General features: G+C 42.7%; 1 protein-coding gene across 2 annotated transcripts in view; it reads left to right on the forward strand.

Moving 5' to 3' along the window:
- The window catches only part of dachd (dachshund d), a 94,400-nt gene that overhangs the window by 58,742 nt on the left and 14,912 nt on the right, over positions 1 to 20,746 (forward strand). The window contains exons 4-6 of one of the 2 annotated variants that reach the window (XM_053328907.1): positions 11,757 to 11,928; positions 12,043 to 12,191; positions 12,354 to 12,485. In XM_053328907.1, coding sequence (XP_053184882.1) covers positions 11,757 to 11,928; positions 12,043 to 12,191; positions 12,354 to 12,485 — 453 coding nt within the window. The remainder of the gene's footprint in view (positions 1 to 11,756; positions 11,929 to 12,042; positions 12,192 to 12,353; positions 12,486 to 20,746) is intronic. The other variant, XM_053328908.1, reaches the window with a different exon arrangement.

Consider the following 20,746-nt stretch of genomic DNA (forward strand, 5'->3'; position numbering starts at 1 on the left):
TATTGATTACTGGGTGTCGCAGCAATCTCTTGTTTATATCAAGCACTCTTCTGTGACAGGGTGGCCAGCAGGAGTCATCCTGATAATACGCTGGAGAAATATGGCCCGCTCTGCACCGCAGGGCCATGAAACACAGCTAGCAGCACGCTGTCTTCTTCATCTAGCCCCGGGCTTCCACTCACATGTTTATTTTCCGATAAAAGCATTTTTGTAATTTCACCAAAAAAATATGAACTGACTTAACAGAAAAGTGTGACTTCAGAATTATTCAACAGTCCAAAAGTGTCTCACTCTGGCTCCGCTTTCACTAACTATTTTAGAGCATGAATGCCTAATATGTCCAGCTCTCGAGCCCAACAGCAATCCAAACTTATAAATCACTTGACTGATATAGCACAGAGTGGACAGAAAAAGGGGAGACTGTATTTGGCTGTAGCTTTGTCGGGACTTGACTGACTGTTGTTCACAGGGCTGTTTTGTTTTTTTAAGAGACTCCGGCCACAGCTGCTCTGAGGAAATGGAACAGAGTTTTATAATCACCCAGCTTAAAGTAAAACACACAAACGGACGTGTTTACTTACACCAATGATGTTACCAACCACGATAGGAATTGATATGATAATGAGCATTGCTTCTGATAATACCACTAAGGACGTAGATCCATTTAATCAAGAAAGAGCTACTACATGAATCCATTGAAAAAAAAAATCCTCCTCAGGCTAAAATACAGGTGCCTCATCTCAGTGTTTGTCTGAAGCTGAATCTTGTATTGTGAAGCGCTTAAAGCAAAGCACAGTGGAGCCAGCCAGTGAAGGACACTCTGTTCTGTTTGTAGAGTTGGATTGCCTGTCGCTGTCTTTGTGTTGATGTAAATTGAACAGGCTAATGTTTCTCCCTCGCATTAAATATTCATCACAATTAGACCTTCCTGTTTGCATCAATGTTATTAATTATAAGGAAAATACAGCCAGTTCAACTCTCAGCCAAAATAACCAAACATCCTGAGAGAGAGAGAGAGAGAAAGAGAGAGAAAGAGAAGAGAGGAAATAGATATTTATGTAGGAGTAAATGACGGGGGGGACAGATGAAAAAACAAAAGAGAGAGAGAGACATAAAAATGTAGAGAAAGAGAAACAAACTGAGATGTGTGTGTATGTGTGTGTATGTGTGTGTGTGTGTGTGTGGGGGGGGGGTGGGGGGGTATCTCTCTTTGATTTTCCCCTGCACTCTTTAGTTGGGAAGAGGGAGACTTAAAGCACAATGTGGATTGTTCCTGAGCAGGAAATGCCACAATTACAGATCACAGACCAAGCAAAACACGTGTGGCGCTGGGCCTTCAGGGGGATAACAGCCTGCCATTCCCTCCCAGTGCATTGACCCCAGCCACAACCTTCATTACTGGGAGAGAAAATATTGTCAGCTGCCCACTAACAAACACCTGCCAATTTCAAGAGAAGGAATTGTTTTTTCTCCGCCGCGGAAGGAAAATAAAGTGTTTCTCAGATCCTCAGAAAAAGGAGTGGGAAGAAAAGATAAGACGGAGTTCAACCTTGTCCTCTGGTTTTTTTTTTTCTTCTTGTTTTTTTTTTCTATTTTTTCTACGTCCCCTGTTTTTTTACTCACTTACTTTCTTTTCTGTCTTTCACCCTCTGTCTCTCTTTGGCCACTGGGTGCTGCCCTGCCATTCATCTGACTCCTCACCACACAACCCTAATGGAGCTGAAATCCTGTTTGTAATTAGATATGGGAATTCCACTGTCATCAGCCAGATGATGCCACGACACACGCCGACCGAACGGCTCGCCCGGCAGACAGCGCGAAAGGAGAAAAGGCACGACAGTCGCTAACTTTCAGACGTCACCACGCAATTTTAAATATGTCCTAAACCCGCCACGCCACGACTAAGCAGCGTTCTACAGTACAACACTGTTTCACAACCTATAAGCCCTTTTTTTGTCTCACATCTGTGGCTTCAGTCCAGGCTGCCTGCATCCAAAAGGGAGTAGGGGGATTGGGGGGGGGGGGGGGGGGGGGCACATGGTAGGCTGAAGCTGAAGCTGGACGGGTGGTGACAGGTACCTGGAGTGTTGCCTGACTGAGAGTTGGGAGAAGAGAGTTCTGGGTTGAGATGATGAGGAAGCATCATTCTCTCTTCCCAGGGTCATCAGGCTAATTTCTGCAAGCTCCACCCTCACGTTTGTATGTTTGCATGTGTGTGTGTGTGTATAAGTGTGAGTATTTGTGTGTGTGTGTGTGTGTGAGTGCGTGCGTGTTCGCGTCAGAGAGAAATAGGGGGCCTTGGCCCCTGAGAGCGCTCTGTGAGGAGACCACAGCTGTACACTCCCAGCAGCTAATTGGTCCTTATCTAGCTGTCCCATTCATCTTCATTTTTTACCAATTACTGAGCATTATCTGTGTTCTCAGTTGGGTATGGGACTTAATCCGTTTTGGTTAAGCTGGTGCTACAGCTTGCAAATTTCAAATGGAGGGGAGGGTGGGGGGTGGGTGTGTGTCGGTGGGGGGGGTGGGGGGGTGTCTAGGAGGAGAAGGAGGGAAAGGTGGAGGGGAGGAGGGTGGAAGATGGGGAGGGGTGGGGGGGGGGCAAAAGTCATAGCAAAAACAAACTCTGGGAACTTCCCATCATCCCTCAGTGGCGGGAAGCAATCAATAAACAATGACATCACGCGAAGGAGAGAGGGAAAAAATGGAAGAGATCAATTATTGGCGTTATAATTCAAGTCCTTGTTTGCAAACGTTGCAGCCTCATTGATTATGCTGTTCTTGTTGCACTCTCCATTATTGACTTGTTAAAACCATATTTTCTCATCATCAGTGGTTTTACGTTTGCGGTCACACAGATAACAACGCTTTAAGGGCCGTCATTAATTATTCAAGATGTATTCATTTTAAAGCACATTGAGCCCAAATCATTCTGTTTACTCCACAAACAACAAAAGTATAGTTCATTGCTCATCCAGAAGGTACATCAAGACTCCACAATCTGGGGCAGTTAGCCTTAATTTTCTGAGATCAATGCATAACTAGGCTCCTCTCTATATGGGGTCCTTGCTTGGCCATGCTGCAGAGCTGAGCGGAGTCAGCCTGGAGACCATGCACTAATTACTGGAGTGTTTACTGCTCTGCTGGATAGCATTTGTACTATTTTGGATGGTATCAGTGAGTGAATGTGCTTTGTGCTAGACTGATAAATAAGACATTCAGATGACGGTGAGTATGAATGAAATGACAGTAGGGCTAAAAATGATTGTGATGATCATTTTAGATCCAAAATGTCTGAAATGGGTAAAATGACATATGTATGTATACCTGCAGCACATACAGGCGTCCGTGTAAGCATACACAGACAATCATACACACCAAAGCAGGCCACATATAGAGGCACTGCTCCTGCACTTTGATAGGGATCTGTTTGGTCACACTCTCTGCGCCAGCTGTCAGCCCAGCTCCACTGCTGCGATTTAATTAGTCTGTTTATGTCCTTTCTAATAATAAAGCTCTCTGGGTGGAAGGACACATCCAACCAGCTAGCTGCGCGCTCCAACCTGCTAGCTGCACTAGTGCTGGTGGCCCAGCGCAGCTAAATGTGGGCCATGATGGAGGATGGTGGCTACTTCCTGCTCCTCTAGACAGAACAATGGCCCTCAGGCTCAGATCTAGTATCACCCCCTACTCAATCCTAACCTTAACCATTAGGGGATAAAGCACATACTGACCTGATATGAGTGTCTAGGGGCAACTTCATCCATCTTCCTCTCTAGCTCTCTTGTGGGAGCCTTTGTCAGTCGAAGCTCTTGAGAGAGACTAGATTGTAGCCATAGGCTGAAAAGAATTCATTTCACGAACACATCATAACACCTCTTTCGCTGCGACACACTATTGTCTAGTCTAATTTATGCAATTACGACGTGGTTTGTTTTCTTTATTCTGATATCATAGCTGCACTGGACAAAGTAGAGTCCATTTAAGCTGCAAGCAATGGGTAGGTAGGGGGAGGGGGGGGGGGGGCGAAGGGGAGTAATGTTAGCAACTGAGTCAAACACACTGAGCCAGACAGAGGGTGGCAGAGCAGACAGACAGCCTTCCAGCCTGAGTGAAGAGTTTGATGGGTCTGTGTCTCTCTCTTGGGCTTAGGCCCTCACCATCTCTCTATTAGTCTGCCAGGCTCATGGGAGCCAGGTGACAGATAAGTGAGGAACGACACACACATTTTAATAGACATTTCAAAAGATAAACCTGATAATCATTTCTCTTTTTAATGAAGTCTAATGTCCTCGTTCTAATTCCAGTTGCGTCGGCTGTTAAGCATCAGCGTAATACTTGAATATGCATGATTGGGAAATTGTGAGGCACACTCATGTAGCTACAAAATACACAAACGCAGACAACTGCAGAAATAGATTACAATAACAGGGGGAATTGATTAAACATTATTTCCGTAATGATCCATATCAAGTTCTATCATCTTTGAGTGGCAGCGGAGTTGCTGCATTTCTAGAAGGGGGAAGAGACACAAAAGAGAGACAAACCGCATGTGGTGGAAATATTTGTTTGATTGTCTCTTGCGGTTAGTTCACAAATGCAGGAGCAGAGCTATAAAAAACAACTGACCAGTCGAGTTGTCATCCCTCATCAACATTAGGCCTCATTCTTCATTAATTGGATAGATTAATTTGGAGCGCTTTGATGCGGGGGTGATGCATGCGTTCGGCTGTCCCCTCCTCACTATTCTCTGTCAGGTTGAATTTAGCCAGGGAAGGGGCTGACCTTTGAAAGTGAAGAGATCAACACAATTTGAAAAGACAATGTCACTTGGTGTAAATGTGATACGTGTAATAAATGACATTCAAACTTTCAGTGATGATGAGCTTTCGCAGGTTGGAGTAATGTGAAATATGCGCGGCATGTAATTGCGTTGAATGCGGAGCAGTTTTCACATGCACGGTGAAGACGGTGAGGCATTAGAGCCTTGATAACATGTGCTCTCGTTTCAGTATGATTACGTATTAGAGGACACATTAGCGTGGAGTAATAATATTACCGTGTACACAACAGTAATGACAACACAGAGACGACAACAACAAAATGACAATCTCTTTTTTTACTGTGATCACGCTGTAAAAATGTCCCATTGACCGAGTACGCGGCAATCAGGGGGAGAATCAAAAAGCATTTGTGTGATAGAAATACTTGGTTCTGTTCCACGAAAGCACTCTATCGGCCCGCCTGAACCGAAAGGTGTTTCTTCTCAATTATGATATGGGAACCCTCATCCAAATAGAGCTATCAGCCATGCTGAGCCCAGACATCTTCACCATCACACAGCCTCTCCTCTGGGACCAAGATAAAGAGGGAGAGAGCGAGCAAGTTCAAACAATGTTAAGGAATTTCACAATCTCAGCATGTCCTTCACAGTGTGAACAAATAGAGGAAGGTATTTCTTGATAAATTGTGTTTAGAATCCCCAACAAAATACTCATTCCAGCAAAATAATTGAAATAACCTTAACGTAATGTTTGTTTGTTTTTTTCCTTTTCTTTTATCAGTGTGCTTAAATGTCACTCAATCCAAACTTAACTGTTTTGGACTGCAGTGAAATAAAGTGTGCATGTGAGGGAGACTCAGTTCAACTTGAAATGATTAGCACTGCAACTGTAAACCATACACTGCATTACTGATTTTCTCTCAAGAGGTGATTGAAATGGAGGAAGTGAGAGCGCAGGAGGTAGTAATGCTAATTTTGTAATTAAAACGGATGATCTGATGACCACATGAAAACTAATCCTCCCCCCCACACACCACAACACCACCACCACTACCAACCCCCGCCCCCTTACTCCACCAAAGGGATATGACGGCAGAGTGGGCTGTGATTGATAACACTCGTCAATATATTTCATTTCAGGAGCCTTAGTCAAATGACAACTGGTTGTCATTGACTGAAAGCAATCTTTTTAAAAGGGGAGCCTTTGCTAAGTATCAGATGAAAATGATTCCTCTGTCTGCTTGGGTGTCACTGTCTGTAGGAGCTTTATTGATTGGGCTTGAATATATTGCACCCGCAGTAGTAACAGCTGCTAGTAATATCTCTCCTCTCCGTCTGCTCTCCTCTTCAGCTCACAGCACTCTCCTCGCCACGGTGTGTTGTCAGCGATCGGATGTTGGTGTGCCCTCGCGCCGATGTTGCGTATTTATCAAGAGTGATGTGTCACAAATATAAAGTGAGTCTGGTTCCGACCCAAATTAGAGGAGCCATCGCTGTTTGCTAATGTGTCCTGAAGCCCCTGGCTGTCCCGGCCACCCCCCGGCCAAGCGCATGATTGCGTTAACTAAACCCCGACCATTGTCTCCCCCGCTCTATACGCTCTGTGTTATCAAGCACAAAGATGTTGGCATTGGTTGGTAAAGGTCATTTACTGTAATGAGATTTGCCACATGCAAGCATATGGCTTGATTATTGCCCTGTTCGTTAACATTTTCAGCAAAGAGACAAATAGACAGCTAAAACAGGGGCTGGAGGGGTGGGGGTGGAGGGGATGGAAAGGGGGGGGGCGCGGGCGGGCAGCGGGCGGGGCGATCACAAAAACGTGTTTAGCATTTTCTCTTCAAAAGATAGGAAGAACTTTTTTCCGCAAACAGATCTGTCAACGAGATGATTGATCTTTCAATTTTCATAAGGAATGCGTGCCATTAGAGCCCAGGATTTAAATTATCCTATAAAAGTTGCCTGCCTTAGATTTTATACACTTAAAGGACAAACACCTCTGTCTGTCTCCATGATAATTTCTACCACATGTTACACTCCAGTGGTTTGGGTAGGAAAGCAATTATGTTACCTCATCAAACCAGAAATGTTTTCTTATCATGGTTTCTCTTACATTACATTACATTAGGCATCTTGGCAGGAAATCTTTGCCCACCTGAATCATTGCGTAGTGTATCTCTTTATCCTGGCACGCTCAACACATTTTGTTTGTTGATGTGAATTAGCTCGCAATGTATCCAATCATCATGGCTGCCGGAATGTAAAACATATTGTTTGCATGTGTCTTCACGTCTGGCTGGCTCTGCGTGCGTGTGTGTGTGTGTGTGTGTATATACCTACAGGCAATCATCTATACGTCGCTATTGGGGTGCGTACCCCCGTATATTTTTCGTCTTTAGCCCTACTTGGCGGCGCGGATTGCATTCTTTACATGCGCCCGTTTGCTTGTGCGTGTACGGCAGGTATTTAACAGAGGCAGGATGTTTGCTTTATTATCTACATTAACTGCGTAAACACAAAAGGCTTCAAAGTTTCATTCAATGACACTGAGGGGCTGTGGGTGGCTACATCAAAGCTCAATACCTTCCTCTCTCCCCCCATTTTAATGAGAAACAGGACTCACCAGCCTTGACTGAACCTGCCATCTGTGTGTGTGTGTGTGTGTGTGTGTGTGTGTGTCTGTTTTTTTCTTGTTTGTGCGTATGTGTGCGTGTGTGTGTGTGTGTGTGTGTGTGGGAACAGTTGTGTATCTGTGCATACGTGAGCATGTGAGCTTGTGTTGTGTAAAGTGGCACCACAATAATGCCAGACAACATATTTATAGAGGCGGCGTCTTATGTTTGATCTAAAGGCTATATGGCAGGGCTTCTGATTTCAGAGGAGATTAACAGTTATGGTAAAGATGAATAGGTGATTAGTGCTATGGAGAGACCTCTAAATGTCTCGCCGCATGACAGACACTTTTTCACGAGCCATTCATTTCCTTTTGGGACCGGTGTGCAAATCCTTGATACGACCACAACAAAGACTCTCCGTGCGTGTGCGCCACCGTCTCACCTTTGTTGGAGAAATACATACGCGACATGGGGGCATTTTACAAGCGCAATTAGGAGGAAAACCGAGATTGTTTTGCAAGCGGCCGACTGCATATGCATTGTGCAGTGAGTCAGTCCATTTAGCTGCTTGACTGGTATAGTCCTGTTCAGTTTGACAGATCAGAAGAGGGAAAAAAATATCTCAACACCATGAAAACTAAAGGCTTAGCGCTGAGCAAATCAGCCCTTTGTCTTGTTCAATTCAAATCAAAGGATAACCAGGAATGTTTGTTTGACAACAGCATTTACAATGCATTGTTCTGAAGCCCAGAGCCTCCCAAACAAAGACAGATAGGCTTTAAACAAGTCATTTAATTAGCACCGGATCCCCAGCTTTGCCTGCGCCAACCAATTATACATTCCTGAGGCATGGGCAGGTCCTATTTCACAGATCCTCTCCAGCCCTGTCTCTTACAGTACATCTCTCCCCTTCCATTTAAGAGAAGGTAAATAGCCCAGACAGACAGCTTCATTAGCCAGCGTCTGAAGAGTGCAGGGCCGATTGTCGCTTAAATAGTGCGCTTTTACTGCAGGCCCAGCCGGCGACCTCCGATCAATTACAGCTGACATTATTGTTTGTCGGGAGCTTTTTTCCTGGACAGAGAGAGTAAAAAACGAGATCAGGCCTGAGCTTTGGCTGGAAATGTAATCTTCCCCCTCTCTTTGGTTCTTTCGCTCCACAAACAATAAATCATTCAGTTGAAGAGATAATAAAGTGCCAAGTAGGAGCTAGTTTAATTTTTGTCAGGGGAAATCTGTCCACAACAGAGTTAAGGGTAAGGGGCTGGCTGCTACCTCTCTACCATTTTCAATGACAATGGCTTAGTTCCTTTTTTCTTATTTTCCTCTGTAGGGTTAGGCGGCCAGAGAGGCTGAAGTCCTGTTTAGATGAAGATTAACTGCAGCACAAATCACTGCAGGTTATCATTTCTGTCATCAAAATAAATTACTGCTCTCTTTTTAATCATTTTAAAACATTTAACATTCAATCTTTTTTTTTTCAGCGTGATTCTTTTAAGTATCAGACCTACCGTCAGCGGCGCGATTTGGTTCTGATGTAACAGCTTTTTAATCATGTTGTTACCAAGGGCTGTTTTAATTCATTCAATTCATCCTCCATGATTCAGATCTTTGCTTATCCATGCGTGAACTCCCAAGCACTGCAGAACATAATAGCTGAGCTGTTTATATTGGTATTAAGTGATTTGTAGTTTTAATGATGGTAAATAGGAGTTCACCTTTTGCAGGTCCCTCAGGCTTACTTCAGGTAAATTACTCCAAATGCATTGTTTATGCCCTTCAGAAGAGAAGGGGGCTTGTGGGAATTCACCTCTCATCAGGACTGAACTTCGGGTATCACAGATAAACAGAAACTGACAAATATGTTTCTAACAGTTTGCTCACTGGAATATCTACACATTGCTTAAGTGATTATAGAGCCTGACTAATGCCGGGTTGGATCTGTTTGCAGAATATTGCGCCGTATTGTTCAAGATCTTGTACTGCACTTTGCTCCTGATCTTTTTTTTTTTTTATTTAACAAGAACAAATCTAGCAAACGGGAAATAATTGCATATGAATGAAACAAAAACACTTAACTGTCTTGCAAAAAAGGCCAGATTCCTTGAATAAAAACCAATATCCCCCTCACCTGGCTCCTTTCAGCGACAAAGAAAGGGTTCGGTGGACCCTCGTTGGCCTGTGGCACATTCCCCTACAGTGTCCTGAATAGGCCTTTATGGGAGAAACAGCGCTTTAGGATGGGGTGACATGAAAGGGGCTGGACAGGCACTGAAAGCGAGACTAATACCCCTTACAGGGAACAGAGGTCCAGTGTTTTCCCACCGGGCTGTCCGTCAGGTGGGGACACATCACCCCAGCCTCATACACCATCAAGTGCGAGACGCCAACAAAGAGACAAGTAGAAGAAAGTGATTAACAGAGAGAAGACTTCAGTAATTCTCCCCATCTCTTCTTCATAGTTTATTGATTTGGTGAATATCTGGCTGCTTAAGAAATGTGTCTTTATGTGTGTGGCTGTGTTTGATTGAATGGGTGTAATGTATCCACCTCAAAGGCAGAATAAGTCTCTTCTCTGTGGCCCTTGAGTCGCCTTGAAAGGCTGATAGGTAGCCTAGACCTCTCCATGTTGTCCTACGGTAAGTACCCCCGCAATCAGGTCCTCTGTGGTGTTTTTTAATTGAGCTTAGCCTGCTGAGTGGTAATTGATTCAGTCTGAGCTACAGCAGAGGCGCTGATACAAGGTGCTGCTTGGCTTCCGTCTTTCTTTAATCTCCCCTGCTTTATATTGTTTGGGAATACTCACCACTGAGAAACTGCATGCCATCTTTCTTATGGAAATCAATGCTTCTTTTGGAAGGAGGGGGAATGATAGAGAGGAGTACTTCTCATGTCCTTTCATTTTCAACCAGTGTCCTTCTCTTTAGAGGCTTCGCCATGCAGATCTCCTTGCCCTTTGGCTACTGATGTTTTGTCAGGAAAGAAGAGTGGAGTTGTTTTGTGGATCAGCTTTCTGTAGTGCAGTATCTTTTTTTTTTCTTCTTCTCTCCCCCTCTTTTCTTTCACGCAGCTTTTTGTTGTTTTTTTTTACCTTGAACTTGGCTGCCAAGAAAGAAGAGGGAAAAAAGTGAGTGAAAAATCAACAGAGGCTCAATCAGATCCAATAGTGTCTATGAGGTTTTCTTTAAAGCATTTGAGGAAAAGCATCTGAGTGGCGGAGGAATGAGACCAAACTGTTCCCAGTCACTTTTGATCCTGCCAGTTCAAAGTCCCCATTGAGCAGAAGGGGGAGCGGGAGGGAGGGAGGGAGAGAGGGATCTAGGGATGGAGGGGAGGGGTGGTGGCGTGTATGGTGGGTAGTGGTGGTGGTGGTGGAGCTTACAGACACCTAGCTTTGACCTTCTGTCTGCGCTCATGTCCTTTGAAAGTTGGCTTGTTTTCATTAAGCCATTCAGTCGCACAGTGCTGGGCCGCAGTTTGACTAACTAGTAACCCCCTATGGTATCTTTATTAGACATTCTTTACATTTTTGAACTACTAATGCCTTCAATTCTCCCAATTAGGCGTCTATTGCCAGACAGCAATTGAATAATTTAAAACATTTGTTAGATATCTCTGATGTTGTAATGGAATAATTTGTGTGGGTATAAACGAGAAAGAAATGAAAAACCCATTATTGTAGGAACTGAAAGCCACTTTTTGGTCTCGCTCTCTTCTTCTTCTTCTTCTTCTTGTTCTCTTGCTCGCTCGCTCGCTCTCTCTCTCTCTCTGGTCTGGAATATAAGCTGCTATAATTAGCCTAAAGTCATTGCCATACTGTAGTCTGACGGTACTTGTTTGTCATTAGCACATTTAACTAGTCATTTGGGTAATGGCTTTCAAGATTGCCTTTGTTTTTACAGAGATTTTTTATATTTAAATATTTAGACAATTTCCATAATGTCCCCTTTTTATTCATCATAGAATAATTGATGCATATTTATTGCTGTGTAAACTTTGGATCTTTGAATGACTGTGTATTTAGTTATCATCCCCGTTTTCTTTATTATTATTGCAGTAGTATCTATTATTAATGTATGTTGTAAAACATTTATGTGTATTATGTTAACATGGAAAGATACCCGAGAAGCGATTAATTTGAATTATTCCATTTTTTTTCTCTAATGGATGGCAGTGTAAAGCTTTAGTGTTATTGGACACCAATTTTAAAGGGTATCTCAGTGGTGGGAATCGTTGATTGCTGAATTAACAGCAGCAGCTTTTGAGTTTTCTGCCAGAGCCTCAGAAGTTTCCCCCTGTGAATGACTCACTCATAATATGCATCATTGAGTAACCAACGACCCCTTCATGTGTCTTAGGCCTGGAACTGCCCTTCATGATGATGCCCCATCCCCTGATCCCTGTCAGCCTGCCCCCAGCCTCTGTCACCATGGCGATGAGCCAGATGAACCACCTAAGCACCATTGCAAACATGGCCGCCGCCGCACAGGGCCAGAGTCTGCCCTCCAGAATGGTCACCTCTGTTATAAAGGTAAATTTTAACACACAAAGAAACAACATGTAAAACAACTGTTTAACTACTTTGTTTCAGGCTACACTGGGTACTTATTTTGTTTCGGTTTTTGTGTTTGTGTTTTTGCTGCTGCTGGGGTTCCAGGAACGTGTCCCAGACAGTCCCTCCCCGGCCCCCTCCCTAGAGGACCACAGGAGGCCAGGCAGTCATCCATCGTCCCATCGCAGCAGCAGTGTGTCCAGCTCCCCAGCCCACACAGAAAGCTCCTCAGACAGGATACGTACGTCTCCTTAGTAACTCTCACTTTACAGTTAGTCACACATAGGACTGGTGAAGAAGAAAGACTAAACTGCTGCACAGACTGTTGTTTTGTCTACTTTACAAGGACAGAGTTGAAATATGTAATCTAAGTAATGTTCCAAGTGTTTTGTTCTCTCTACAGCGATACACCACAATGGCCTGTCCATGAACCATGCCCTGCTAGGCCTGTCCCCCAACATGCCACCTGGGCCTAAAGAGGGAGACCTGGCCCACGACATGAGCCACGAATTAAAAAGGATGCATGCTGACAAAGGTGAGTCATTAAAACACATTTGATGGAAAGGTGATACACCATATGCACACAGATTTCCAGTATGAATGCTACAAAATGAACCATTATTGGTACTTTCATTGTATGTCAGGCACTTATAATCCAGCTTTTAGTTCTTTCTGTTCACTGCTTCACAATGTCTGAAAACGTCATCATCATCAGAGCGAGTGACTGAATCCTTCATTTTGGTTTCTTATACCAAAAGCTGTGCTCTAGTGAACACACTCTCTTCAGCGCTGGGAATTAATTCTGACAACAAAGATGAAGTCTCAATAATTTCAGGAGCGCAGAGCAGAAGTGTGAGTGTGCTGAAAGAAAAAGTGAGCTTAGTTCAAGAAATCAGAGGAGAGAGGAGGACCAAGTGAGCCAGTAAAGCCCACTATTTGGTGAATGTGGCACCAAAGCTTCAGTCAGTGTGGCTTCAAGATGAATCAACTTAGATATGAGAACTTTGTTGAACTTTTTCTATTTATTAGAATGAAAGAATTTGCAATGGGAAAGAAGACAAGCGGTAGACTCATCAGTTGCTTGCCTAGTGTATTTCTTGTTTCTTAAGTTCTATAGAATTACATTAAAGATCATTTAAGGCCATTCCATTAAGATAACATAGTTTTGGTAGGATCATTTATTGTTTCGTCCCATTTTTCTTAGTTGTAAATATAAAAAAAAACACTCAATAATCAAGTCTCTCAGTTTAATATTTATTTCTTTACAGATCAAAATAATCAAGTGGGCACCATGCCTGTAGAATTCCCTCCATTCTTCAACTCCACATAGTTAACTTCTTCCTGTGCTAACCTGCTGCCGAGCTACAGCATATGCCAGCCTTTATATAACTTACATCATGATGTCACACTTTTTTTTTTTTTTTTTTTCAGATTCCAGGAAAAAATAAAACCTTCCTATATTTAAAAGGTGCAAATCACTTTTAACTCATTTTCACTCAGATTTGATGTTTCCACTCGGTTAACTGCAGTTTACAGTTACAGTTAACAGCTCAGAGCATTAATCTGTTAATTGGAAAACAAGGAATATGAAAGAGCTGCTGATTATCCTGCTCAGTCTCAGTTCTTTAAGTAATTATACAAATATTAAACAGTGCAAGTGAGTAATGTTAGCGCTAATCTGATTTTTACACAGATTTTGTGAAATCAGATTTGACATTTTTTACAGAAAGGTGGGAAATAATGAGCCTTTTGTTTAGAGGAGTAGACTGGTGCTATTTCCTGTGATCCACACTAACTCTAAACTTGAAAAAATATGAAAAACCTTACACCTCAATCATATTATCCAGACTAGGTTTTATTAATTGCTGGCATTATTTCATTACATGTTTTTTCTATTAATTTTTTACATTGGAAAGAAACAGATATATCTACAGTAGTAAGGGTGGCAAATTAAATACAAAATGAAGCAAATAATAGATTTGAGTATTCTCCATTGGCTTTGAGAGGAGCAGGGGCGGGCTGTGCTGTGCTGTGCTGTGCTGTGCTGCGCTGGGTGATCCAGGGTGGGGTGAGGCTGATAATGATATTAAAACCACTATGGAAATCATTGGGCTGTATGTTCCCTATTGGCTAGGCTGACATGAAGATCAGTGTTAGACCTCCACTCACAGGGTGTGAAACGGTGAATAGTAATAATTAGCAGGATCATGAGTGAAATTTATGGGTCACAAACTGTCTGTGGATATGTGTGTGTGTGTGTGTGTGTGTGTGTGTGCGTGTGCGTGTGTGTGCGTATCTGACAAAAAGAGAGTCAGGCAAACAGAGAAAGGAAAGCATCCACACACCAAATCAACTGAATGTTTCGTCAGTGGCAGAAAATCTTACTTCTGAAGTGAAGTGCCTTCTCCATACTCAGATAATCAACACAAATGGACTGTAATTTCTTTGCAATATTGGAGGAGAAAGCAAATGACCCAGCAATCCACACCAATTCTGGCTAGTTGACCCGCACACACATCTACCAGCAAACACACGCTGTATTATCTTTGAGATTGTCAATTCCTAATATGTCACTGGACTTGATTAGGATTCTGAGCTCTCCAGTGTGTGCACCAGAGGTCTCGGGCTGTGGAAAACATTTTTATAAAATAACCCATTAATGCAGAGGAGTGCAACTAAATTAGTTACCAATTTGCTGAGCATGAATTAATGAAGAGAGCTTCTCCCGGCTCCCACAGTTGTAATTTTCATAATAACCCCAGACCTTTATTTGGCAGGTTGTTTAGTTTTTTCGTTTGAAGGTTTTCATTAGTCTAATGAGGACTGTGCAAGGGCGAGCAGTCAGCACAATTTACATGAGGAAGCTATCATAATAAATGAGGCAATTTGAATAACATGCACAGGTTTATGCAGCGAGATAAGAGAGATTGTAGCAGCCAGATTCAGAGGTAACCAATACATTAGAACCAACTAATAACCAAAGTAATTCCAATAAAAGCTTTAAGTGAAGGGAATAAAATTAATGATAGATATATTGAACTGTAATGATATGATACATGATGCATTAGATTAATAAAATAAATGTGTTCCATTGTTAGACGAGGGGAGAGGCCTCACCATCCGAAGCTTTGTTTATGGTGAGCTTTTTAATTAGGCTTGTTCATCGCATCAGTTTGTTTAGATAAATGAGATAACATTCCAATGGTTTAATGATATCTCTCCACTTGTTTGATCTTTATGATCCTGGCAGAGCATTAAATTAATCTCTTGCAATGCACTCTTAGAAGAGAGCACAGTGGGCGCAGAGGAAGGATGCAGTGCCCTGGCTCGTATGGAGGCTATTTTAAATAGCCAGACACCTCAGAGACAGCCACTATAATGTCACATCACTCATATCCTATGAACGCCGCTCGTCTTTTTCATGTCATCTCTGCTGATGAAGGACAAAGGCTGTTTGTTGTTGCCTAAAAAAGGCGGTTTCCAAAGTTGTGTCACCCAGTGCAGAGTAACCAGATGGTAGTTTTTTTTTTGGGAGGGGGTGCTGTTGTTTGAACTTGATTATTTTTTGTCCAAATTTTGCCTGAGAAAAAAAAAAAAAAAGCGGGAGATTAGATGATGTGTGAGAAAAAAGGCAAGTAGAAAGCTAAGTGTTATCTCACATGTGACTAATTGAATTGCTTCAAACAGAAAGTCTGTGGCGATAGCTTCCGACAAGCCTCTGTCTCGTGAAACAGCAGGTAGCTGACAAACAAGGGGAAATTTGAAAGGTACGGAAGCCTTTGGCTGTAAACTCACTATGGACATCAAACACTTGACATCATTTTATTTCCTCGGGGAAAAGGTGTTTGAAACACAAGCCATATGTATGTACATCGAAGTATAAGAGTCTCTGTAAATACCATGTGGCAGTTTGAGCATTTTTTGCCAACAACAAATTTCACCACTTTACCTCAGCCCTCCCACTGCAGTTAAACATGCCACATCTCTTTTACGCTGAGCTAAAATGCCTGACAGGAGAGTCGGAGGCAACAGCAGTATGTAAACTGATTCCGTAAACCATATTTTAAAAGCGGGTGATTCACTGGTAATACGATATTGGCACTTCCCTGCTAAATGTTATATATCCTTGTTGACACAACAGGAGATGCACTCATAATGTCTTCCTAAGCACAAATGGATGCTTGTGCTTGTGTATTATGTCACCTAGAGGTGCATCCTTTCATACCTGCTATCAATCCAGCAATCATTGATGCATGGAGCACCGGTGTGACCACAACGGATGAAGCTGATAGGTCAGGCCTTCTCTGTTTGTCCGGATGCTGCCCAGAGTCCCAGTTTACAGTCAGAATGAAGAAGTGGGGCAGGTACCTGTATCATAGTTTATTACCATACAGCTGCTTTGGGTAAGGGCCTGTGGATGCTGATGGGCTCATGTTAAAAAGCGAGGGGGGGGATATGGTTTAAAAAAAAAGATGAAAAAGACCAAAAAAAAAGTGATTTCTAGTCTTTGTAGTCTTTGTTCTATTCTGTCTTTGCATAAGCATTTGCAATGATAAAAAGGAAGTTAGGGGACTTTGGGTCAGGTGAAAGTTTCGGCATCAGTTTTTGTGCTCTTTTTCCGCGTTGTAAATATTTCACTGACATTGATGGTATCTCAGCACAGTATCATTAAAAGTTCAATATGTTCAGTGTAAGCTCCTTCTCTTCATCTTTCTGACTTTAATGCATAGTGTTTTGTTCAGTCCTCCCGATGTCCTTGGCGTTGCGAGCTTCAAACACATGCTGACTACCTGACTTTCCCTAAGTCAGGAGGCAAGATCATTAGCCATCACAACCCTGAAATGTGACTTGGCAGACAATAATGCTTTATGATCAAACAACTTGTCAGTGCGTCCTGTTGAAATGAAAGAGTGCAAAAAAATAATTCAATAGAGGATCAATCAAATTTCCCCAGCCCATGTAAGAGAGATTGCTGATGGTGCAGAGAGGGGCTATTCCTCGAGGACATGGGAGTTCATTTGGATATTTGTTCTCCCCCTCATGAATGTTCCATTGCGTGACACCATCTCCTGCTAATCACATTTCACTGAAAAAGGGGGGATGCTTTTAGGGACGTTGAAAAGAGAGAGGTTCTTTTTAATCTTTGAAATGCCTCAAAAGTGACAGAATGCTTTCTCCTGCCAAGACGTGAGCCTCGGATGGGGAGATAAATATGCTGTGGTCAGCTAAGTGTATCTAGTGAGCAGAGAGGCAAATTTAATAATGCATTATCATTCACTGGCGAAGGTGAAATCTCCCTGTCCATCAGAAGGCTGAGGCCTGTTTCATGTTACCCTTCACTGCAAATGAACAAGTGCTTTACTCAGCCATACCAGAGATGCACAGTAGGCACCGGTGCTCTACTATATATGCTGCTCCGGACTGTCAGGAAAAAACAAGTCTTGCAATCAAAGCAATCATCTATCGGTCTTGACTGGAGACATTAATGATCACAGTCCTTAATCCTGATAAAACAGTTTTGAGCAATAACCTTCTTTTTTTTTTTTTTTTTTTCTTTGCTCTTGCTCTCCGAGAACACAAGGTGCGTTTTACATATCTGAGCATCTGCTATTATGCAGATCATGGGAGCATATTTACCCGAACGCCCTTGGACAACGGCATTAAACAATTATGAAGATTATGTACAATGCGGGAAATTTGCGATTCAAAACAATACATATCTTAGCAGTGGCAACTGTTGCAGACAGATAAGGTTGACCCTGAATATGTATTTCTGTACTTTTGGAGACATTTCTGTGGGGTTTGTTTGTATAATTTAATATTTGCATGTAAACAGTAATTAAGTGATGCTACCAACATGCCAGGGCCAGACTCTGCCAAGGTAAACACCAGCCGTAGTAGTTTGCCACAGTCCATCATGTTTACAGACTTGCAGAGCCGAGTGCTGTTTGTGTGCTCTTCCTTGGCAAAGCCCATAAAACACAACCAATTGGATGCCGAGTGTTGAACACAGTCACTCTTATCGCCTGGCAGTCTGCTAGCTGACTTGAGGACATTGTGAGTCAAACCTTTAAATTTTCACTCTGCGATAATTACGCTGCTATACTTGAGCTTTTATATCCTTTCACTGAGAAAGTAAATCATTCCTAATAAAGAGAGGAAGAATAGGGGGCGGAGGGAAAAGTGCTTGAGGACTAATTCTCTTCACTCCCTCCCTCTCTGCTCTCTATTCTGCTTTTTGAAAGCCTTTCTCTGAGTATTCCAGTCACCTTGACTTTGCAGCTGCAGCCTTATAGTCTGTTGCTTATCCTGCCTAACCCCAGCCTGTCAATTAGGTGTTTAAAAATTAATCTCTTTAACTGGAAATACCAAGCCAGCTTTCTTCCGTCTGTAAATGAAGTGTTATTAATTCACACAGCGCAAAGCCAGTGTTATGAATAATGTTATCAAAACAGATTTCCACACGTTTAACACGTCGCTCCCATTAAAACCCCTTAAGTATTTTTATAACTGTGAAACCAGGACTACTAATGGATTTGCATCCATTTTTGAGCTTCTACAGCAGGCAGCCATAGAGCAAGTGTTCTTAAGCCAGGCCTTTTAAAGTTTACATTTCCCACTTCCTCTTTTGTTCTTTCATCGTCATTTAAAAGCAGCTCAGTATATCCAGTCTGGATTAGCGCCAGCCATCGTCGACGCTCGCTCAGCAGCGAGCAGAACGGCAGAGCCTCTCCCTGTAGGATTGCAATTCCAGGCAATGACACCAATGTGTCTCCCCTGCACCCCCCCCCCCTCCCTCCCCCCTTCGCCCCCCTCCCGAACCCAACAACGCTCTGATCTAGCAGCAGGCTATCTGGCCAACCACACCAAGCTAATACTTGTTCCATTAAAACCTGGTGATTACGGGGGATTTCCTCTCTGTTTGTTTGTTTGAATGCTTAATTATCAATATGTAATTGGCATGTGTATTGTGATGTCGGGTGCATATTCAGTGGCATATTTTACTGGAATGCACATTGCTATCGGGTGCAAACAGGACTCCCCAGTCACTGTCTAAGTTAAGCTGCATGAGAAGTTGCTCTAATGAATTAATAAATGCTAAACAAAGGAGAACTAAACAAAGAGTGAGAAATAAATGGCTTGATGATTAGTGGGTCAGAGAGATTAGTGGGGTATACAGTACAAATGATCCCCCTCTGAAATGAGAATGATTCAGGCAAAATACCCAATCAATAGCCAAGGCCAATTTAATCTCTGGGATTCGTCTGTCAATAAATGGACCTGGTCAACGGAGGTCAATATGCAGAGACAATCTAAACACCTTCAAAGTGCCTCACTATAATGTCCTTCTCCGAGTACAATCTTCCTGACAGTTTGGGCTCATAGTCAATAGGAGAATTTACAGAAATCTATTCCAAGTCTGCCCCGGCTGTGGTTTTTCTTTTTCGGACCCACAGGTTTATTTTTTTTCTCTCTCTCCTATCTGAGCCTCCGGGTTTGTCTAAGGTCATGAATTTAGCTCTGTGATCTCTAACCTTTAATGACACCCCCCCCCCCTCCACCCCTCGTCCTGTCTCGACCATCGTAACCGTAATCCTCTCTCTCTCTCTCTCTCTCTCTCTCTCTCTCTCTCACTCTACAAAATGCCATTTTGTCTCCAGTACTGTTCGCTTTAAGAGCTCATTTGAAGGTGCGCGCTGGCAGAAACAAAAGTCCTGTATGCTTTTATGCAGTCATCACAGTCAGCCAAGCCTGTAATCCTCAGAGGTCCGATAATGACATAGCCCCTGCATTTATTACATGGAGGAGAGGAGAGAGGGAAAACGCTGACTTTGAACAAATGAACACTCTGACCTTTATGCAATAAATATGACATGGGCCGCATAAAAAGACAAGATATCTTCCTCCTGAATGGAAGTCAACATGGATTCTGCTCCCTTGCCTCTTGCTTGCTCTGTTTCAATTCCTCTCTCTCTCTCTCTCTCTGTCTCTTTCCCTCCCTCCCTCTGTTTTTTTTCTCTCTCTTCTTTTCCAGTTAAACAAATGATGAAACCCACTTTAATCATTTGCACTATAATATCATAATCTACGTTCCAAAAGCGCAATTTGTAGTTCATAATTTTTCTCTGCTGTTGGTAGTGTTATACATAATATACATAGCAGAATATTATGGAGGATCATCTGTCAGTATTGTAATCTTCATGCATGATTAGATTCTTAAATTTGATTATAATTGGTTATTTTCTCACCAGTGAAAGCCATAAAGACGTTGTTCTTTATCCATGCCGGGGAAATGGCAGTTTTAACAGAGAGAATCAACCTTTCATTGTGCCTTTTGTAATCTCAGTGTGATCCCAATTGAGCATCGCGATTGTCTTCTTTTGTCACCTCAGACTGCCTCTCTGACAGTAAAGGATTTATGGTTATTTCCTCCATGCAAGCCTGTCCATCTGTGGCTCTATCTTCATATGGCCTTGAGAATACGATTCAATTTATTAAGGCAAAGCAATGGACTCATTACTTTAAAAAGGTGGCAAGAGAGAGAGCGGGAGAGGGAGAGAAGTGACACACTGAATTGGTTATTAATGGAAAGGCACAGCCATAGGGCAGTTGAAATTTAATGATATCCTACAAGAAAATATGAGGGTGTCACTCTCCAAAAAGTCATGCTAAATGTCAACATTTTAAGGTCCCAGCGCTAATTTTATGCCTGTGCACAGTAATGTTTTGGAGAGCATTTAGGAAACACGGACCAGTGGCCAGCCTGATTATCCCGCTCACCTTCTCTCCTCTCTC

The sequence above is a fragment of the Scomber japonicus genome, chromosome 11 (assembly GCF_027409825.1).
Source record: "Scomber japonicus isolate fScoJap1 chromosome 11, fScoJap1.pri, whole genome shotgun sequence".
In the NCBI taxonomy this organism is placed as follows: domain Eukaryota; kingdom Metazoa; phylum Chordata; class Actinopteri; order Scombriformes; family Scombridae; genus Scomber; species Scomber japonicus.